We start from the raw sequence: 14857 nt of genomic DNA, 5'->3' as shown, positions 1-14857 counted from the left end.
GTCACCCTTTTTCATACTGCACTGCCTTATTTATTGCATTTATCTCCATCTGAAATTATTTATCTTTTGCCTTCTTCTACTAGAATATAATTTCCACAAGACAGGGATTTTTTTATCTTCACTACTATATCTCTTTTTACCCAATACAATTCTGAGTAGATGGTGGGAGCTTAATTTTAGTTGAATGAATGAATGTCTGACTCCAAAGCCCATGCTTTTTTCACTACTTCTGCTGTGCCTAGTATATGTGAAATAATACCCCATTCCAAAAGTTAGTCCTTGTTTTTGAATCACAGCCTATTATAGTTATTTTCTTTCAAAGAAGATTTTAAAAAACATTGTTTTGAAAGTAAAACAAAATCTTCCTCTGCTCAGTGAGTAAAAAGAAGAGTTTTAGATATAACATCTTGTGCACATCTAAGTTGTGCAATTTTGTAGTTTTCATCTGCAAAATGTAAGAGTTGGTTAAAATTAATTCACTTAATCTACAGATATTTAGCAAGCACTGTGCTAAAACAAAATTAGGGACATGAAAATTACATAATATAATCCCTGCCCTCAAAAGAGATTCACAGCTGCCTTTCAACTCTATGATCTGTATGATTCCATATAGTTGTTGTGTAACCTCTGTGCTAGAGAAAAAGCCTATGACTTCCCATTCCTGAGATATTTATTAAAGATCTGTCACCAAGATACTGATAAACACAAGGCTTCCTTTTAAAAGTGAATATTTAATTCAACATTGCAATAAGAATTAAACAGCATTAAAAACAGAAGCATATTAGTGGCTTAAAAAATGTATAGTAACTTTAGTTTCCTTTGGGGAGGATTTTGATTGCTGGTTCTCTACAGCAAAATGATGCTAGGAAAATGTCTGTAGAACATAGAAATTCTCTCTGAATACAAGTCTAAAATGCTTAAAATTAGGGATTAACGGTTTTAAAGATGCAAATCAGAAATATTCAATATTAGAGGTATCTCATTTGAATCCTAAAAATTTTGACATAATAAAACATTATATATTTTTTAGAAAGATGGCCAACAAATTAATAACTCGGCATATTCTAGAGACTGGCATCCCAGATGACCAGGACTATATTACATGAGCACCTGGCTGTGGTTCATCCACCACCACCACCTTCTTTGTTCTTCTAGATCCTTCTTGGCTTTCATCTGGGTAATTCCAAGGCACTGTGAGGAAAACAGATGCACAGATGCCCATTTCTCCTGCAGTCCCCCTCAGCATAGCAATCAGGCAGATAGTCAATAAGAAAAAGGTATATAATCCATAACTTACAGTCCCCACAAGGCCTCACTCAATTTGAAAAATTGCTAGTTCTGTCACATATGCCAACACTCCAATAAGGTATTTATGACACAAAATCTGAAAAAAAAAAAAAGACATTTAAAATTAAAACACAATTACTTATAGCAAAGCAGACTGATATTTGATAAATATTCCAGGCTTATTTTAAATTCCATATCTATAAGCTAAGCTATGAATATAAACCCAAACCATTGCTGTTCTAAGTCAAATAGAATTTACTTAATAAAGATGACTGACTTTAATAAATTTACAACTATTAGTCAATGGTGCTTAGATGGAATTAGACTAGGGTTCTTACTTATCCTGGATTCCATGGATAAACTAACTATCTGCCTAAAGAGAAGGGGCAAGAAGGAGTATCTATGAACCCCTTAGACTTATATGCAAATTGAGTGTCTACATTTTCTAGAAAGAGTTCCATAGCTTCCTTCTTCTCAAAGGGATATATGATGCCAAAGTGTCTTATAGAAACTAAGCAGAGGCAGAAACCTGGTTAATACATTAATTTCAAACTTTTGAGAGGCAGTACAGTGTTGTAGTTAAAAGCATAAGCTTTTGAGTCAGATGACTGGGTTTAAATTCCAACTCCACTTATTAGCTGTGTGATCTTGAAGGAGCCTACTTATCCTCTGTGCCACAATTTCCTCTTTACAACCTATGCAAATAGGTTGTTGTGAAAACTAAATGGGACAATATGTGTAAATGCTTAATAATGCTTGGCACAGTTAGTACTTGATAAATGTTAGCTTCATCATGGCACTATTTGAACCTAGGAGCCACAGTTACTGTCTTAGATCCTTACGAGAGGCCCTTAGAATAGACCAGATAAAACGGGGCCACCCTTATATTCATAGATGGTTAAGAACACATTATATAAAATAGCTTTAAAATGTAGTTTATTAATAGAATGTGAGAATATGGAAATAAAATTTTAAAATATAAGGACTTCATGAAATTGAATTCTGAGGAGCTAAAATGTAAATTTCTTTCTTTATAATGTCAAAGTAAGATGGAATAGTACAATATTTCAAATTTATTGCTGTGAACCATAGTAAGAAATAAATTTAACATCATGACCCAGTACAAGCAAATGTATATCCTTACTACATGTTATATATTCTCATTTTTATATTTTCCACTCTATTTTTCTTTTGTTTTTTAAAGCTGGTTTCTTCCCATCAAATTACTCCCTAACCTACTGCTGCATTGTGACCTCCAGTCTGAAAAGCATTAAAATAGCACGTATAAGATAAGAGTATGAACTTCTTGGAACCTAAGAGATTAAGTGTTTAAATCTTGACTCTTCCTCTTACTAAGCTATCTTGCATGTGTCACTTAAACCTATCTTGGCTTAAGCTTCCTTGTTTTAAAAATAAAATAAATGTAGATAAAAACACCTAACTATAGGGTTGTTCTAAAGATTAGAGTTAAAGTATGTTAAACTCCTAGCATAGTGCCAAGACCAATATTCACGAGTATTTATTGTGGCTGTATTTTAATATATTTTACATATATTAATACACTTAAATATATTTAGGTGCCTACTCTCAGTTTCTTTTTTTTTTCTCAGTTTATTTCTGATACTTTCTCTAATAAGGCCTTCATAGACACTAAAACAATGTCTCTATTATTTCTTTCCCAGTAGGGATAGAAAAGCCTAAAATATAAAGATGATATTTTAGTTCTGTGTTTCTACTATAATTTTCTTACCTAACACACAAAATCCTCTGTTACTCTGATAATTATTTCAAAGTTGACAAGAAAATTCTGAAAATTTCAAAGCTACTACAGAATAAGTCATATTATTACCAAAGTCGATGGGCACACAGTGTATAGTATCCTTCCACTATAAAGCTGCATATAGAAGGCTTAAGACTTTTTAGTAAACCATTTATAAAGCATAAAATAAAATCTCTCTACTGTTGTCAATTGGCAGACATCCCCAAGTGTTTCTTCAATGTGGAAAATACAATTGCCATACATTTTGAAAACTATGCAACAATAAGGAAAAATTACTTAACTAGATTTGCTCAAACTAACCTTTATTTTTCCATCAGTATGTGCTGAAGCTACAGATGTTGAAACACGAACCAATCTTGTGGCTGATAAATGAATTTTGAAATGCCTATGGAAATGTGAATACAGGCAGTCCATGAATAAGTCAACTTCCTCCTGGGTAACTTCCCCAGGTGTTTTGTGAACACTATCCCACAAAGCTTTTGCATCTTCTGGATGTATGGCATAAGAAATATCCAGACTTTGAGGGCTACAGGGTACAGACCAAAGAAATTCAGTAGTAGCCATATAATGGTCCATTTTGCATGCAGTCCACATAGCAGCCATCCAGGAAAGATTAAACGCATTGATTGCTAAGGGACGGAAATAACAGTCAAAAGTTTTCTGAAACCAGGTTCCAATTATGGCTGTATTAGTCTCTGCACCATTTGCAAGGAATAAGGGTAGACAGGTGAAATCTTCTGAAACAGTCTCCAGAAGACTGTCTCCAAATATGCAGCAGAACCAACCAGTCCACAACACTTTACCTTCTCTGTGCTCAGATGGCAATTGAGATTTTGACAGAATCTATGAAGAAAAATCAAACGGGTTCATTAAATTCAAAAGTACATCTACTCCTAAAGTGCATCTTCTCAGCATTAATTAGTACATTTAAAAATAAGAAGATATGTAGTATTATTACCTGCCAAAAACCGCAGAGATAATAGTCTCCCTGATCATTATTAGGGTGTATCAAGTTAACTGACCTTTCTCCTAATACTCTTTATTAGGACAGACATGGTATATGGCAAGATCTTGGTGCAACCAAAATGCAAAAAGGGGTGCCAATATGGTATAACCAGGTACAGTACCCTGAAAAAAAAAGTCTCAAAATCTCAACTTCAACTTTGTCTTCCAATGCAGGGGGTGCAGGTTTGATCCCTGGTCAGGGAGCTAAGATCCCATATGCCTCCTGGCCAAAAACACCCAAAACGTAAAACAAAAGCAATATTGTAACAAATTCAATAAAGACTTTAAAAACATGGAAAACAAAAATCTCAACTTTAGAAGGGGACTTCCCTGGTGGCGCAGTGGTTAAGAATCTGCCTGCCAATGCAGGGAACATGAGTTCGAGCACTGATCTGGGAAGATCCCACATGCCACGGAGCAACTAAGCCCATGCGCCACAACTGCTGAGCCTGTACTCTAGAGCCCACGAGCCACAACTACTGAAGCCCACACACCTAGAGCCAGAGCTCCGCAACAAGAGAAGCCACTGCAATGCGAAGCCTGTGCACTGCAACGAAGGGTAGCCCCCGCTCACCACAACTAGAGAAAGCCCACGCGCAGCAACAGAGACCCAACACAGACAAAAATAAATGATTTTTTTAAAAAACCTTTAGAAGGGACTGTAAAAGGTCACCAAATCCAATGTGCTTGAATTATTCCACTGAGGAAGACGTCGCTATTTCCTAAGGCAGCTCTGTCTATCCACTTAAAATGTTCTTTCATATGTTAGGCCCTATAGTTTCCAACCACTGGTCCTACTTTCTTCCTTACGTGCATGTAGATGAAATCTAACCTAATCTCTCTTCTACAGAAAAAGCCCTTCAAATATTTGATGATCCTTATCATATATACTGCTGTGGTCAACATCTCCAGTTCCTTCAACCATTCCTTCTATGACGACATACATTCAAGTGCTCACACTATCTGGACACTCTGAAATTCTTTGGCAAAGGAGTCATTCATAAATGAACATAATTACTTCAAAAAGGCCTGATTACAGGACTATCACCACCTTTAACCTAGATTATACTCCTACTAATATAATCTTAATAGTTTTCTGGTTTTTAGTTGACAGCTTTACATAAATTAGCCCTACATACTCATTTTTGCTATTAATAGGTAAATCCCCCCCCCAACTTACAATGAGGCAGTAAACTTATTCCTATTAAAATTTTAATCTCTTTCAATTTGGCCCATTGTGTCAATCCATTCAGATCTTTTAGAATCTTGATTATATTTTCCAGCAGATTGACTAACCCCTCAAACTTTAAATTTGTATAACATACCTTCCAGATATTAATAGAAGTTTTAATTAAAGTTTGACCAGGACAAGGTGAAGATCACAGCCCTATATTATATCCTTTTAAAGATGATCATTTAAACAATTATTTTTGCCATTTTTCTCCTTGTTCAAGAAGTTATAAGAGACTTTCAAATACCTTAAAGCCAGATGTATTATGTCTATCACGTTTTTATAACCTATAAGTCCTGTAACTCTGGCAAGAAGTAAGATTTAATTAGAAAACTATTAGGACACTATACTAGGAATTCAAGAGGTCATTTCTATTCCTCACAAGAATATTTGCTTGCCTGATGACATGCAAACCATGTAACTTCTTTGGGCATCAACTGCTTCAGCTTGACAGAGACTGCTAATTATCTACCCAGTATCCATTTTTCCTTCCACAGTAACAGTGCTTTCACTTGGCGTAGCAAAGTACCCACTAAAAATTTTTTTCTAGTGTCCCTTCCATCTGGGATATAAAGAGAAGTAACTGTTGGGTGTCAGAAAGTCTCGTTAAAGATACTCAGTGGCAGGCATCCTGTCTGACTTTCCGATCTTCCTCCTACTTCTTGCCTTGAACTTACATATACTATTTAGAGCTCCAGGAGCCAATTTAGATTATAGTGTGACCACAGGAGGGAAGCCATGCACCAAGGATGATAGAGGACAGAAGGAGCTTAAATTATTAATAATTTCATGAAGCATGTACCAGCCTGGAAAAGCTTACCTCTGGACACTTTCTTGGAAGACAAGTAAACCTCTATTGTCTTTAATTCACTGTTATTTAGACTTTCTGTTACATGCAGCTGAACCTAATCCCAGTAATCCTGAGATCCTTGCCAATACTATGATCTATACCAGGGGTCAGCAAACCTTTTCTGCAGAGGGCCAGAGAGTAAATATTTTAGGCTTTGCAAGCCATGTGGTCTCTGTAGCAACTACAACTCTGCTGTTGTAACACAAAAACAGCCATAGACGATATGTAAACAAATGAAAGGGGCTCTATTCCAATAAAATGTTATTTACAAAGCCAAGCAGCAGGCCATAGTTTGCTAACCCCTGATCTATACAAATAAACAAAATTTCAACTGTTTCAGAGTTTATCAATGACTAAAATGAGTTAATTTAGCAGAAACAGAAGAAGCAGGCATAAATAATAAAATCTGGTTTCTTAATAAACCAAAGGACAGTCATATTACTTTTATATACTACATATAGGAAGGAATGTAAAATGTTACATTTCTGAGAGTAACTTGGTGTGACATATCACAAAATGTAACAATGTTACTTTTTTGCTAAAATTCTACTTCTAAGATTTTAATCCCACTAAAAACCATAGAATTACACAGATAAATTTACAAAAACATAAAATTTACATTTACATTTAGTTACTTAAATGACATGAGTAACTATCTACAGCACTGATTATTAGTAAAAAAGCCATAATGCAGAAGTATGGGCAATATGATCACAATTTTAATAGATACAGACAGCCAAATAGATATATCTAGGTTCATGATGGAGTCTGTAATTTTCTTACTATGTCTTTGTCTAGTTTTGGTATTAGGGTAATACTGGGCTCATAGGATGAATTAGGAAGCATTCCCTCTGCTTCTATCTCTGAAAGAAATTGTAGAGAAGTGGTATAATTTCTTCCCTAAACGTCTGGTGGAATTCACTAGTGAACCCATCTGGACCTGTTGCTTTCTATTTTGGAATTATTGATTCAATTTTTTAAATAGGACTAGGCCTATTCAGATTGTCTACTGACAAACAGATGTATACCAAAATGTTTAACTGTGGTTTTTAAGTTTCTTTGTTTTTTTTTTAAACTTTAAAATATTTATTTATTGGAAAGGTAGTAGTCTCATATAGTACAAAATTCAAATTAGAAATGTACACTTTGAAAAGTTAGTCTACCAGCTACCTCTGTCTACCCGCCTCCCCCAACTCAGTTCTTGTCCCCAGAGCCCAGTTACCAGTGTTTCGTGTATCTTTCTGGAACTGCTCAATGCATAGCTTTTAATTTGTTTTTAAGAAAATGTACAACAAAATCTTCTGTTACATGCAGAGGAGTTTAAGTGTTTTTGCAAATACATGTATTATTTTTTTTTCTTTTATGGCCCCTGGCTAACATGTCTTGTTCAGGAAAGCCATTCATACTCCAAGATTGAAAACAATTTTCCTATATTTACTTCTAATACTTTTCTATTTTGGTTTTAAATTGACATCTTTAAACCAACTGGGTTTTTATATTTGAACAGAGTCTGATACAGGTGGGGATCTAATTTTATTTTCTTTGAAGTATGGCTACTGAATTGCTTCACTACCATTTAATCCAGCCTTTCCAATGGATCCAAATCATTTAATATCCAGGTCCCAAATCTCCAGCATCAGTAACAACCACTGAGGATAGCTTCATCCCACAAGTCTCACTCCTGTGTGCTATGTTTGCCAGGATGCTTCTTCTCTCTACTGGACCTTCTTCCCTCCTTCATGGTGTCCCAATCATGGGTGCTCTTCTTTCTGTACTTGGACTTCTCTGTGCTTCCTGGTGCCACTTTGGCCTTCCTCCTGTTCTCTTTGTGGGAATCTTCATCCTCTTCATCCCTGTGGTGCTTCCTCTTCCACGATACCTGCTCCTCATTGCCATGTTCTCCTCCCCCCTTCTCCCTGGACCTTCCCATCCAGCCTCTATCTGGATCTCCTGCCTGATGGACACTGGTGTGGTCCTCTGAGAAGCAGCTGGCCTCTTCTCTGTGTTGTGCTGTGTGGGGGCCAGTGGTCATTCCTTGCACAGGTGGGCTTGGAAACCACCGGTTATTGAAGAAATGGTCATGTTTTTTCTGACAGTTATTTACCGGTTCCAGTCTTTGCTGTAAGTGATGAATACTGGACAGTGTGTGTAAGTGGCTTTCCACTGTTTTCGGTCTTTTGTAGGAACCTGGGAACTTGTGGGGCCTCCTGAAGGGGAATCTCTTTTCCAGCATTGGAGGTCTGGGTGCCGTGTGGTCCTTTTCTCTGTACACAGAGTCTTCTGTCCCCTTTCTAAAGCAAACCTCTGGTTGTAATCCTCTGGCTCTTTGCTTTCTAATATAATCCTGAAGTTCACATTGAAAAGCATCATAAGTCTTAGAATTTTCCATTATATTGACTACAGATGAAACTCTAGAGTCACCACCATGCACTAGTTTACTGAGAGAAATTTCCACAAATAGATGGAGCCTCCCTTCCTCAAGCCTACAAGTCTTTGGGGTTGTGTAAGTAGAATATCTGTGGGCCCACAGAGAGCAGAGGTTCGCCTGCCAGGAAGGGAGGGAGGGAGGAGCCCTAGCTAGGGGTAGGTTTTACTCAGCTCCAGGAGAAGAATCCCAACTTCTTTGCAGCTCAAACTTCTCTCTTTCTTTGTACTTTTATGTATTTTCTAAGTTTTCTAAAATAAACATGATTATATTGTAAAAGGAAAAAAACTTTTTTAAGTTGGTCATATGTAATTACTATAATTTGGTCAAACAAGACATAAAATACGTTATAAATCACAAGCTTAAGAATTTTAAAAACAGTAAGAAAATATCACAATTTCTAAACCAAGACAATGCACATTCTTTTCTCCTAGGAAGCAAGTACTGCTTATATGATATACCTGGACAAGAAATGCTTCAGGGTCTCTCTGTGTTCCTTTCATTCCCAGGAGAGTAGAGAAAATCACTTTGATGTTGAAGTCATCTCCCACTTCCACAGCAAGTCCTTTTTGCTTTTCAGCAGCAATAAATGCATTCAGAAGTTTAGAATACTCTTTGAAATTAGAATAGGAGAATTTATATAAGGGAGTTAAACTATATAAAGTCCATTGTTTATGCAAAAGGAACGCAAACTTTTGAGGATCAACATCTTCCTAGAAAAAATCAAGACAAAGGAAGTTTAAGAATTAGGAAACATTAGTAACTAAGAACTTAATCACAGTACCTTAAATATTTAAAACAAAGCCATTACTGGGTACCTGATCTTTGCATTTGCTGTACTTTCCCTTTGGAATGTTCTTCCCAGGGTGTTCACATGGCATGTTCCATTCCTTCATTCAGGTCTCTGCCCAAATGTCACTCAAGAGGCCACCCTATCTAAAGTAGCACCTGCACCCATTCCAGCTTTGTCATTCTATATCTCCTTAACATGCTTTATTTCTTACACAGCACTTATTACTATCTGACATTAGGTACTTGTCTGATTTTTACTGTCTTCACTACTAGAGTATGAGTTTGATGAGAACAGGAATTTTGCCTATTTTATTCACTACTATATCCCTAGCACCTAGAACAATGTCATCTAGAACAGCTGTTCAATAAATATTTATTGGATGAACAGTTATATTTAACTTTTAGAAACTTCAAATTATAGAGTTTAAAAATAGTCACCACTGTATTCCTGGAGCATCGAATTTGATTGGTTTTCATTAAGTAATTTCTAAAATTGTTTGGCAGTTAATTCACTCCATCACCCTAATTCAGTAGATTAAATAAAAAGATACATGGGAGTATTTTGTCCAGGCTCTATTAGAATCACAGGGACCACTAAAAACAAAACACTTCATTTGTATTGGCACTATGGCAGTGCTGAGGGTCTTCACATACACCCCCACATAAGCTCCTAGTTTTATCCTGAATTTAACTTTTCTATAGAATCCATACTTCCACAGTCCCAAATATCTTTTGGAACTTTCACCACAGTTGTCCACTTGACAAAAATATTTGTTCTGACTAGAGTACTCATGGAAAAGTTGTAAACTTTTTTCTTATTACTATCAAAAGATTTGGGGAAAAAAAGTGGGGTCCAATGGTTAGGACTTGGCGCTTTCACTGCCAGTGCCTGGGTTCAGTCCCTGGCTGGGAACTAAGATCCCTTAGGCCATGTGGTGCGGCCAAAAAAAAAAAGATCTGGCATAATTATTTGTATCATAGAGAAAAGGAAACACTGAACTGGACACTCCAGTCTTTTTTTTTTTTTTTTAACTGTTGCAATGTTTGTTTTTTTATTTTTCCAGTCTTTAATTTATATACAATCTCTGTTTTCTGGTTAAGAACTATAACTTTCATTACCAGGACTAGTAATTTTTCTTTTTCTTTTTTTTTGTAAATTTATTTATTTTATTTACATTTTATTTTCGGCTGTGTTGGGTCTTTGTTGCTGCACGCGGGCTTTCTCTAGTTGGTGCGGGTGGGGGCTACCCTTCGTTGTGGTGCGCGGGCTTCCCATTGCGGTGGCTTCTCTTGTTGCCGAGCGCGGGCTCTAGGCATATGGGCTTCAGAAGTTGTGGCTCGCAGGCTCTAGAGCTCAGGCTCCGTAGCTGCAGCGCACGGGCTTAGCTGCTACGCGGCACATGGGATCTTCCCAGACCAGGGCTTGAACCCATGTCCCCTGCATTGGCAGGCGGATTCTTAACCACTGCACCACCAGGGAAGCCCTAGTAAGTTTTCTTTAAAAAAGTTTTCACAAAAAAGCAAAAATTTTCTCATATGCCAAAATATATTAGAACCACAAACAGACAAGAAAAAGTTAAAAGGAAGGTGTGGGTGACTGATCAGCCAGGTTCCTTGCTAAGTGACTCAAAAGCATCCATCAAACTTGTATTGACGGCACTTCCCTGGTGGTGCAATGGTTAAGAATCCACCTGCCGATGCAGGGGACACGGGTTCAAGCCCTGGTCTGGGAAGATCCCACATGCCGCAGAGCAGCTAATCCCGTGCGCCACAGCTACTGAGCCTGTGCTCTAGAGACTGAGAGCCACAACTACTGAAACCTGAGTGCCCAGAGCCCTGGAGCCACAACTACTGAAGTGCACGCTCCTAGAGCCTGTGCTCTGCAACAAGGAATAGTAGTCCCCGCTCTCTGCAACTAGAGAAAGCCCTCGCACAACAATGAAGACCCAACGCTGCCATAAATAAATAATTAAATAAATTTATAAAACAACAAAATAACTTGTATTGACTGGGGCTTTATTTCATAGTTCAGTAAAATTACAAATTACTAATGTTATACACAGGGTTTTTTTATGAATGATCAAAACAGAGCATGTTGCCACCAGACAAATCTGGAACAATATAAACATGAAAATAATTTAGTAAGGAATAGAAAAATTTTAAAAACAGGAATTCATGAACCTGTACTGATAAATAGATAAATAAATGGAATAGAAATGAGAAGGGCCTAAAATAGAATGACAAAGGCTGGTTGGTAAATATGAAGCAAATAGAGATGGAAAATCATTATTTTTCAACCATCACCATAAAGATGGGATTAGGCAAAAAATACCAATGGATGAAGGATGTTAAGTGTGAGGCAAAATTTTGATGAGGCACAGGATATTTGTATTATCTTAAAGTATCTCCCCACAGACCACTTATTTGTTGCAGGGGGGAATAAAGCAGTAATTATTGGGCAACACGTTGACAAGATGATCAAAATTAGCATCACCTATGTGCTACCAGATGTTATTCCCCAAAAGGATACAACACGACCTATACAGTATTCCAGCCAGCGATACATAATTTCAATCTAATCTTGAGAAAACATCAGACAAATACAAAATGAGGAATATTCTATTTTAAAAGGGAAGAGGAGGGGCTTCCCTGGTGGCGCAGTGGTTGAGAGTCTGCCTGCCGATGCAGGGGACACGGGTTCGTGCCCTGGTCTGGGAAGATCCCACATGCCGCGGAGCAGCTAGGCCCGCGAGCCATGGCCGCTGAGCCTGCGTGTCTGGAGCCTGTGCTCTGCAACGGGAGAGGCCACAACAGTGAGAGGCCCGCGTACCACAAAAAAAAAAAAAAGGGGGGGGGGAAGAGGAGGAAATATATTCTTCAAAAATGTCAATGTCATTAAAGACAAAGAAATATTGTGGAAACGTCCCAAATTAAAGAAGTTAAGGACGGAGACGGAACTAGAGGATGTCATACTAAACGAAGTCAGACAGAGAAAGAGAAATACGATATCCCTTATATGCGGAATCTAAAAAGAAATGATACAAATGACCTTATTTACAAAACAGAAACAGACTCACAGACTTAAGGAACTTATGGTTACCAGGGGGGAAGGGATAGTTTGGGAGTTTGGGATCGAAATGTACACACTGCTATATTTAAAATGGATAACCAACAAGGACCTACTGTATAACACAGGGAACTCTGCTCAATGTTATGTGGCAGCCTGGATGGGAGGGGAGTTTGGGGGAGAATGGATACATGTATATGTATGGCTGAGTCCCTTTGCTGTGCACCTGAAACAATCACATTGTTAATCGGCTATATCCAATATAAAATAAAAAGTTTTAAAAAAAAATCAACCAAAAAACAAAAACTTTGTCACCATTGGAGAATGCTAGGAAACCAACCCCTAGCATTATTTTGAAAGCTAGTAAATAAAGAGAAAGAATTTTTTTAAAAAAAGAGAGGCTTCCCTGGTGGCGCAGTGGTTGAGAGTCCACCTGCCGATGCAGGGGACACGGGTTCGTGCCCCGGTCCGGGAGGATCCCACATGCCGCGGAGCGGCTGGGCCTGTGAGCCATGGCCACTGAGCCTGCGCGTCCGGAGCCTGTGGCTCCGCAACAGGAGAGGCCACAACAGTGAGAGGCCCGCGTACCGCAAAAAAAAAAAAAAAAAAAAAAATTTTAAAAAAAACAGAGAGGTTAAAAAACATATGGTACTGATAGTATGAATAATTACTATAGCTGTTTCTCATTTATTTTATTACCACAGGGAATAAGAATATACTAAAAATACTATAAATAGTAACAACAATTGAAATGTTTCATTCACAGACATTCTCAATTATTAGTAACACAAAGGAACACAAAGAGCATACCTGCAGTTGTGAACACTCGGGAATTTTCCTTCGAGGTGGAGTCGGGATAAATGAAGTCTGCTTCCTGACTGATTCTAATCGTTTTTGCAGAGGGGTGGCACCTATAAAGTAATCTTTAAGCCTTGAGGATGCACACTGTCTAGGAGTCGATTCTGGTGCATCATAAGAATCCATGGTCTACATAAAAAGAAATAAAACCAGAATTCTAAACACTAAAAAGTTAATTCATGCTCATAGTTTCACTGATTCCTCTATCTACTATAAAGGAATTCTTTCTCCCTCCTACTTCCTGCCCCATTTTGACTTTTTAATCAAATCCTATATTTCTCATTGGCTATAGGCTATTTTTATGAACACCTTACAGATAGCACAGTTAAGTTCAAAACTAAATTCAACTCCTTCTGTCCTTCCAATAGCTAGCTGGTCCATTTTCACAAATTCCTGTCAATTTTCTAAGTTAATTTAAATTTATTTACATAGTCTCCCACTTTCATTTTTTAACATACAATCATTAAGCACATTCTTTTGAATTTTTCCTTCCTCAGTCTCTCCATCCATTCCCAAAGCTACTTCCTTAGCCAGGTCTTATTACCACAACTAAACGTTCCATATCTGAGAGTAATCCATTTTTTAGAAATGGTACTTTATTATTAGTCACCTGTGCAAAAAACTTTACAGCAATGAGATAAATTCTACTCTTCTGCTGTGTATTCATAACTCATAATTCAGCTTGTCTTTATCCTACTTCTCCTAGACATAAACACATTCTTGTCTTCATGTGTTTGCTTATCAACTGTATTCCCTATCTCAAGTGTTCTTTTTCCATTCCACCTCCATTAAAACCATGTGTGAATTTGATCCCCTTTCACATATTAGGGTTTTGTTAACCTTTTTCCCCCCAGAATACCTATGTTACACACTTCTGTCTGTGTCTGTTTCAGTGGCTCATTCTGGGAAGCAGAGTGTGTGAGTGTGTGTGTACAGAATGAGATCCTCAGGGGTAAATATTTTGAAAAAGCCCAAAAGCCCTCTAAATGAGTCTAACAAAATCCCTTGAGAATATTCTACAAAATCTTTGGAGATTAATAATACACCAGCCCACACAGCTCTCTTCAATCACCTAGTTTCGACCACTCATTTTGGCCCGAATTCATCTACTTCCTTGTACTATTTTTTTGGTGTGCATTTCTTCTCTTCCCAGCAAAACAAAACTACTTTGACTGAAATCATGCTCTTTGTATTTCTCTTGTATAATTACCCTAGTATAATGCTGAATGCTGTTTAATTTTTAAGCAAGTATTAGTTTAATTGAACAGAAGTATTTCATGGAACTCCAAAATTGAAAGGAATTATGATTTAAAAGTTATAAAAATTACTCCCAAGTAGTGGCACAGTTACCCTTTCAAAAATTTTTTCACGGGCTTCTCTGGTGGTGCAGTGGTTGAGAGCCCGCCTGCCGATGCAGGGGACACGGGTTCCTGCCCCGGTCCGGGAAGATCCCATGTGCCGCGGAGCGGCTGGGCCCGTGAGCCATGGCCGCTGAGCCTGCGCGTCCGGAGCCTGTGCTCCGCAACGGGAGAGGCCACAACAGTGAGAGGCCCACGTACCAA

General features: G+C 37.7%; 1 protein-coding gene across 8 annotated transcripts in view; it reads right to left on the bottom strand.

Annotated features, from left to right (window-relative positions):
• Positions 1-654: 654 nt before the first annotated feature.
• CENPL (centromere protein L) overlaps positions 655-14857 on the bottom strand; it is a 54677-nt gene continuing 40474 nt past the window's right edge. For all 8 annotated transcript variants that reach the window (XM_067031355.1, XM_067031347.1, XM_067031374.1 and 5 more), the window contains 4 exons: positions 13248-13424; positions 9040-9291; positions 3368-3910; positions 655-1384 (listed from right to left, as the gene is read on the bottom strand). In XM_067031355.1, the coding sequence (XP_066887456.1) occupies positions 1313-1384; positions 3368-3910; positions 9040-9291; positions 13248-13421 (1041 nt within the window). In that variant the 5' untranslated portion in view covers positions 13422-13424 and the 3' untranslated portion in view covers positions 655-1312. The remainder of the gene's footprint in view (positions 1385-3367; positions 3911-9039; positions 9292-13247; positions 13425-14857) is intronic.

This window comes from Kogia breviceps, chromosome 1, assembly GCF_026419965.1.
Source record: "Kogia breviceps isolate mKogBre1 chromosome 1, mKogBre1 haplotype 1, whole genome shotgun sequence".
Taxonomy (NCBI): Eukaryota; Metazoa; Chordata; class Mammalia; order Artiodactyla; family Physeteridae; genus Kogia; species Kogia breviceps.
Note: the sequence above shows the minus strand (reverse complement) of the source record. Positions and strands in the feature narration are given on the sequence as shown.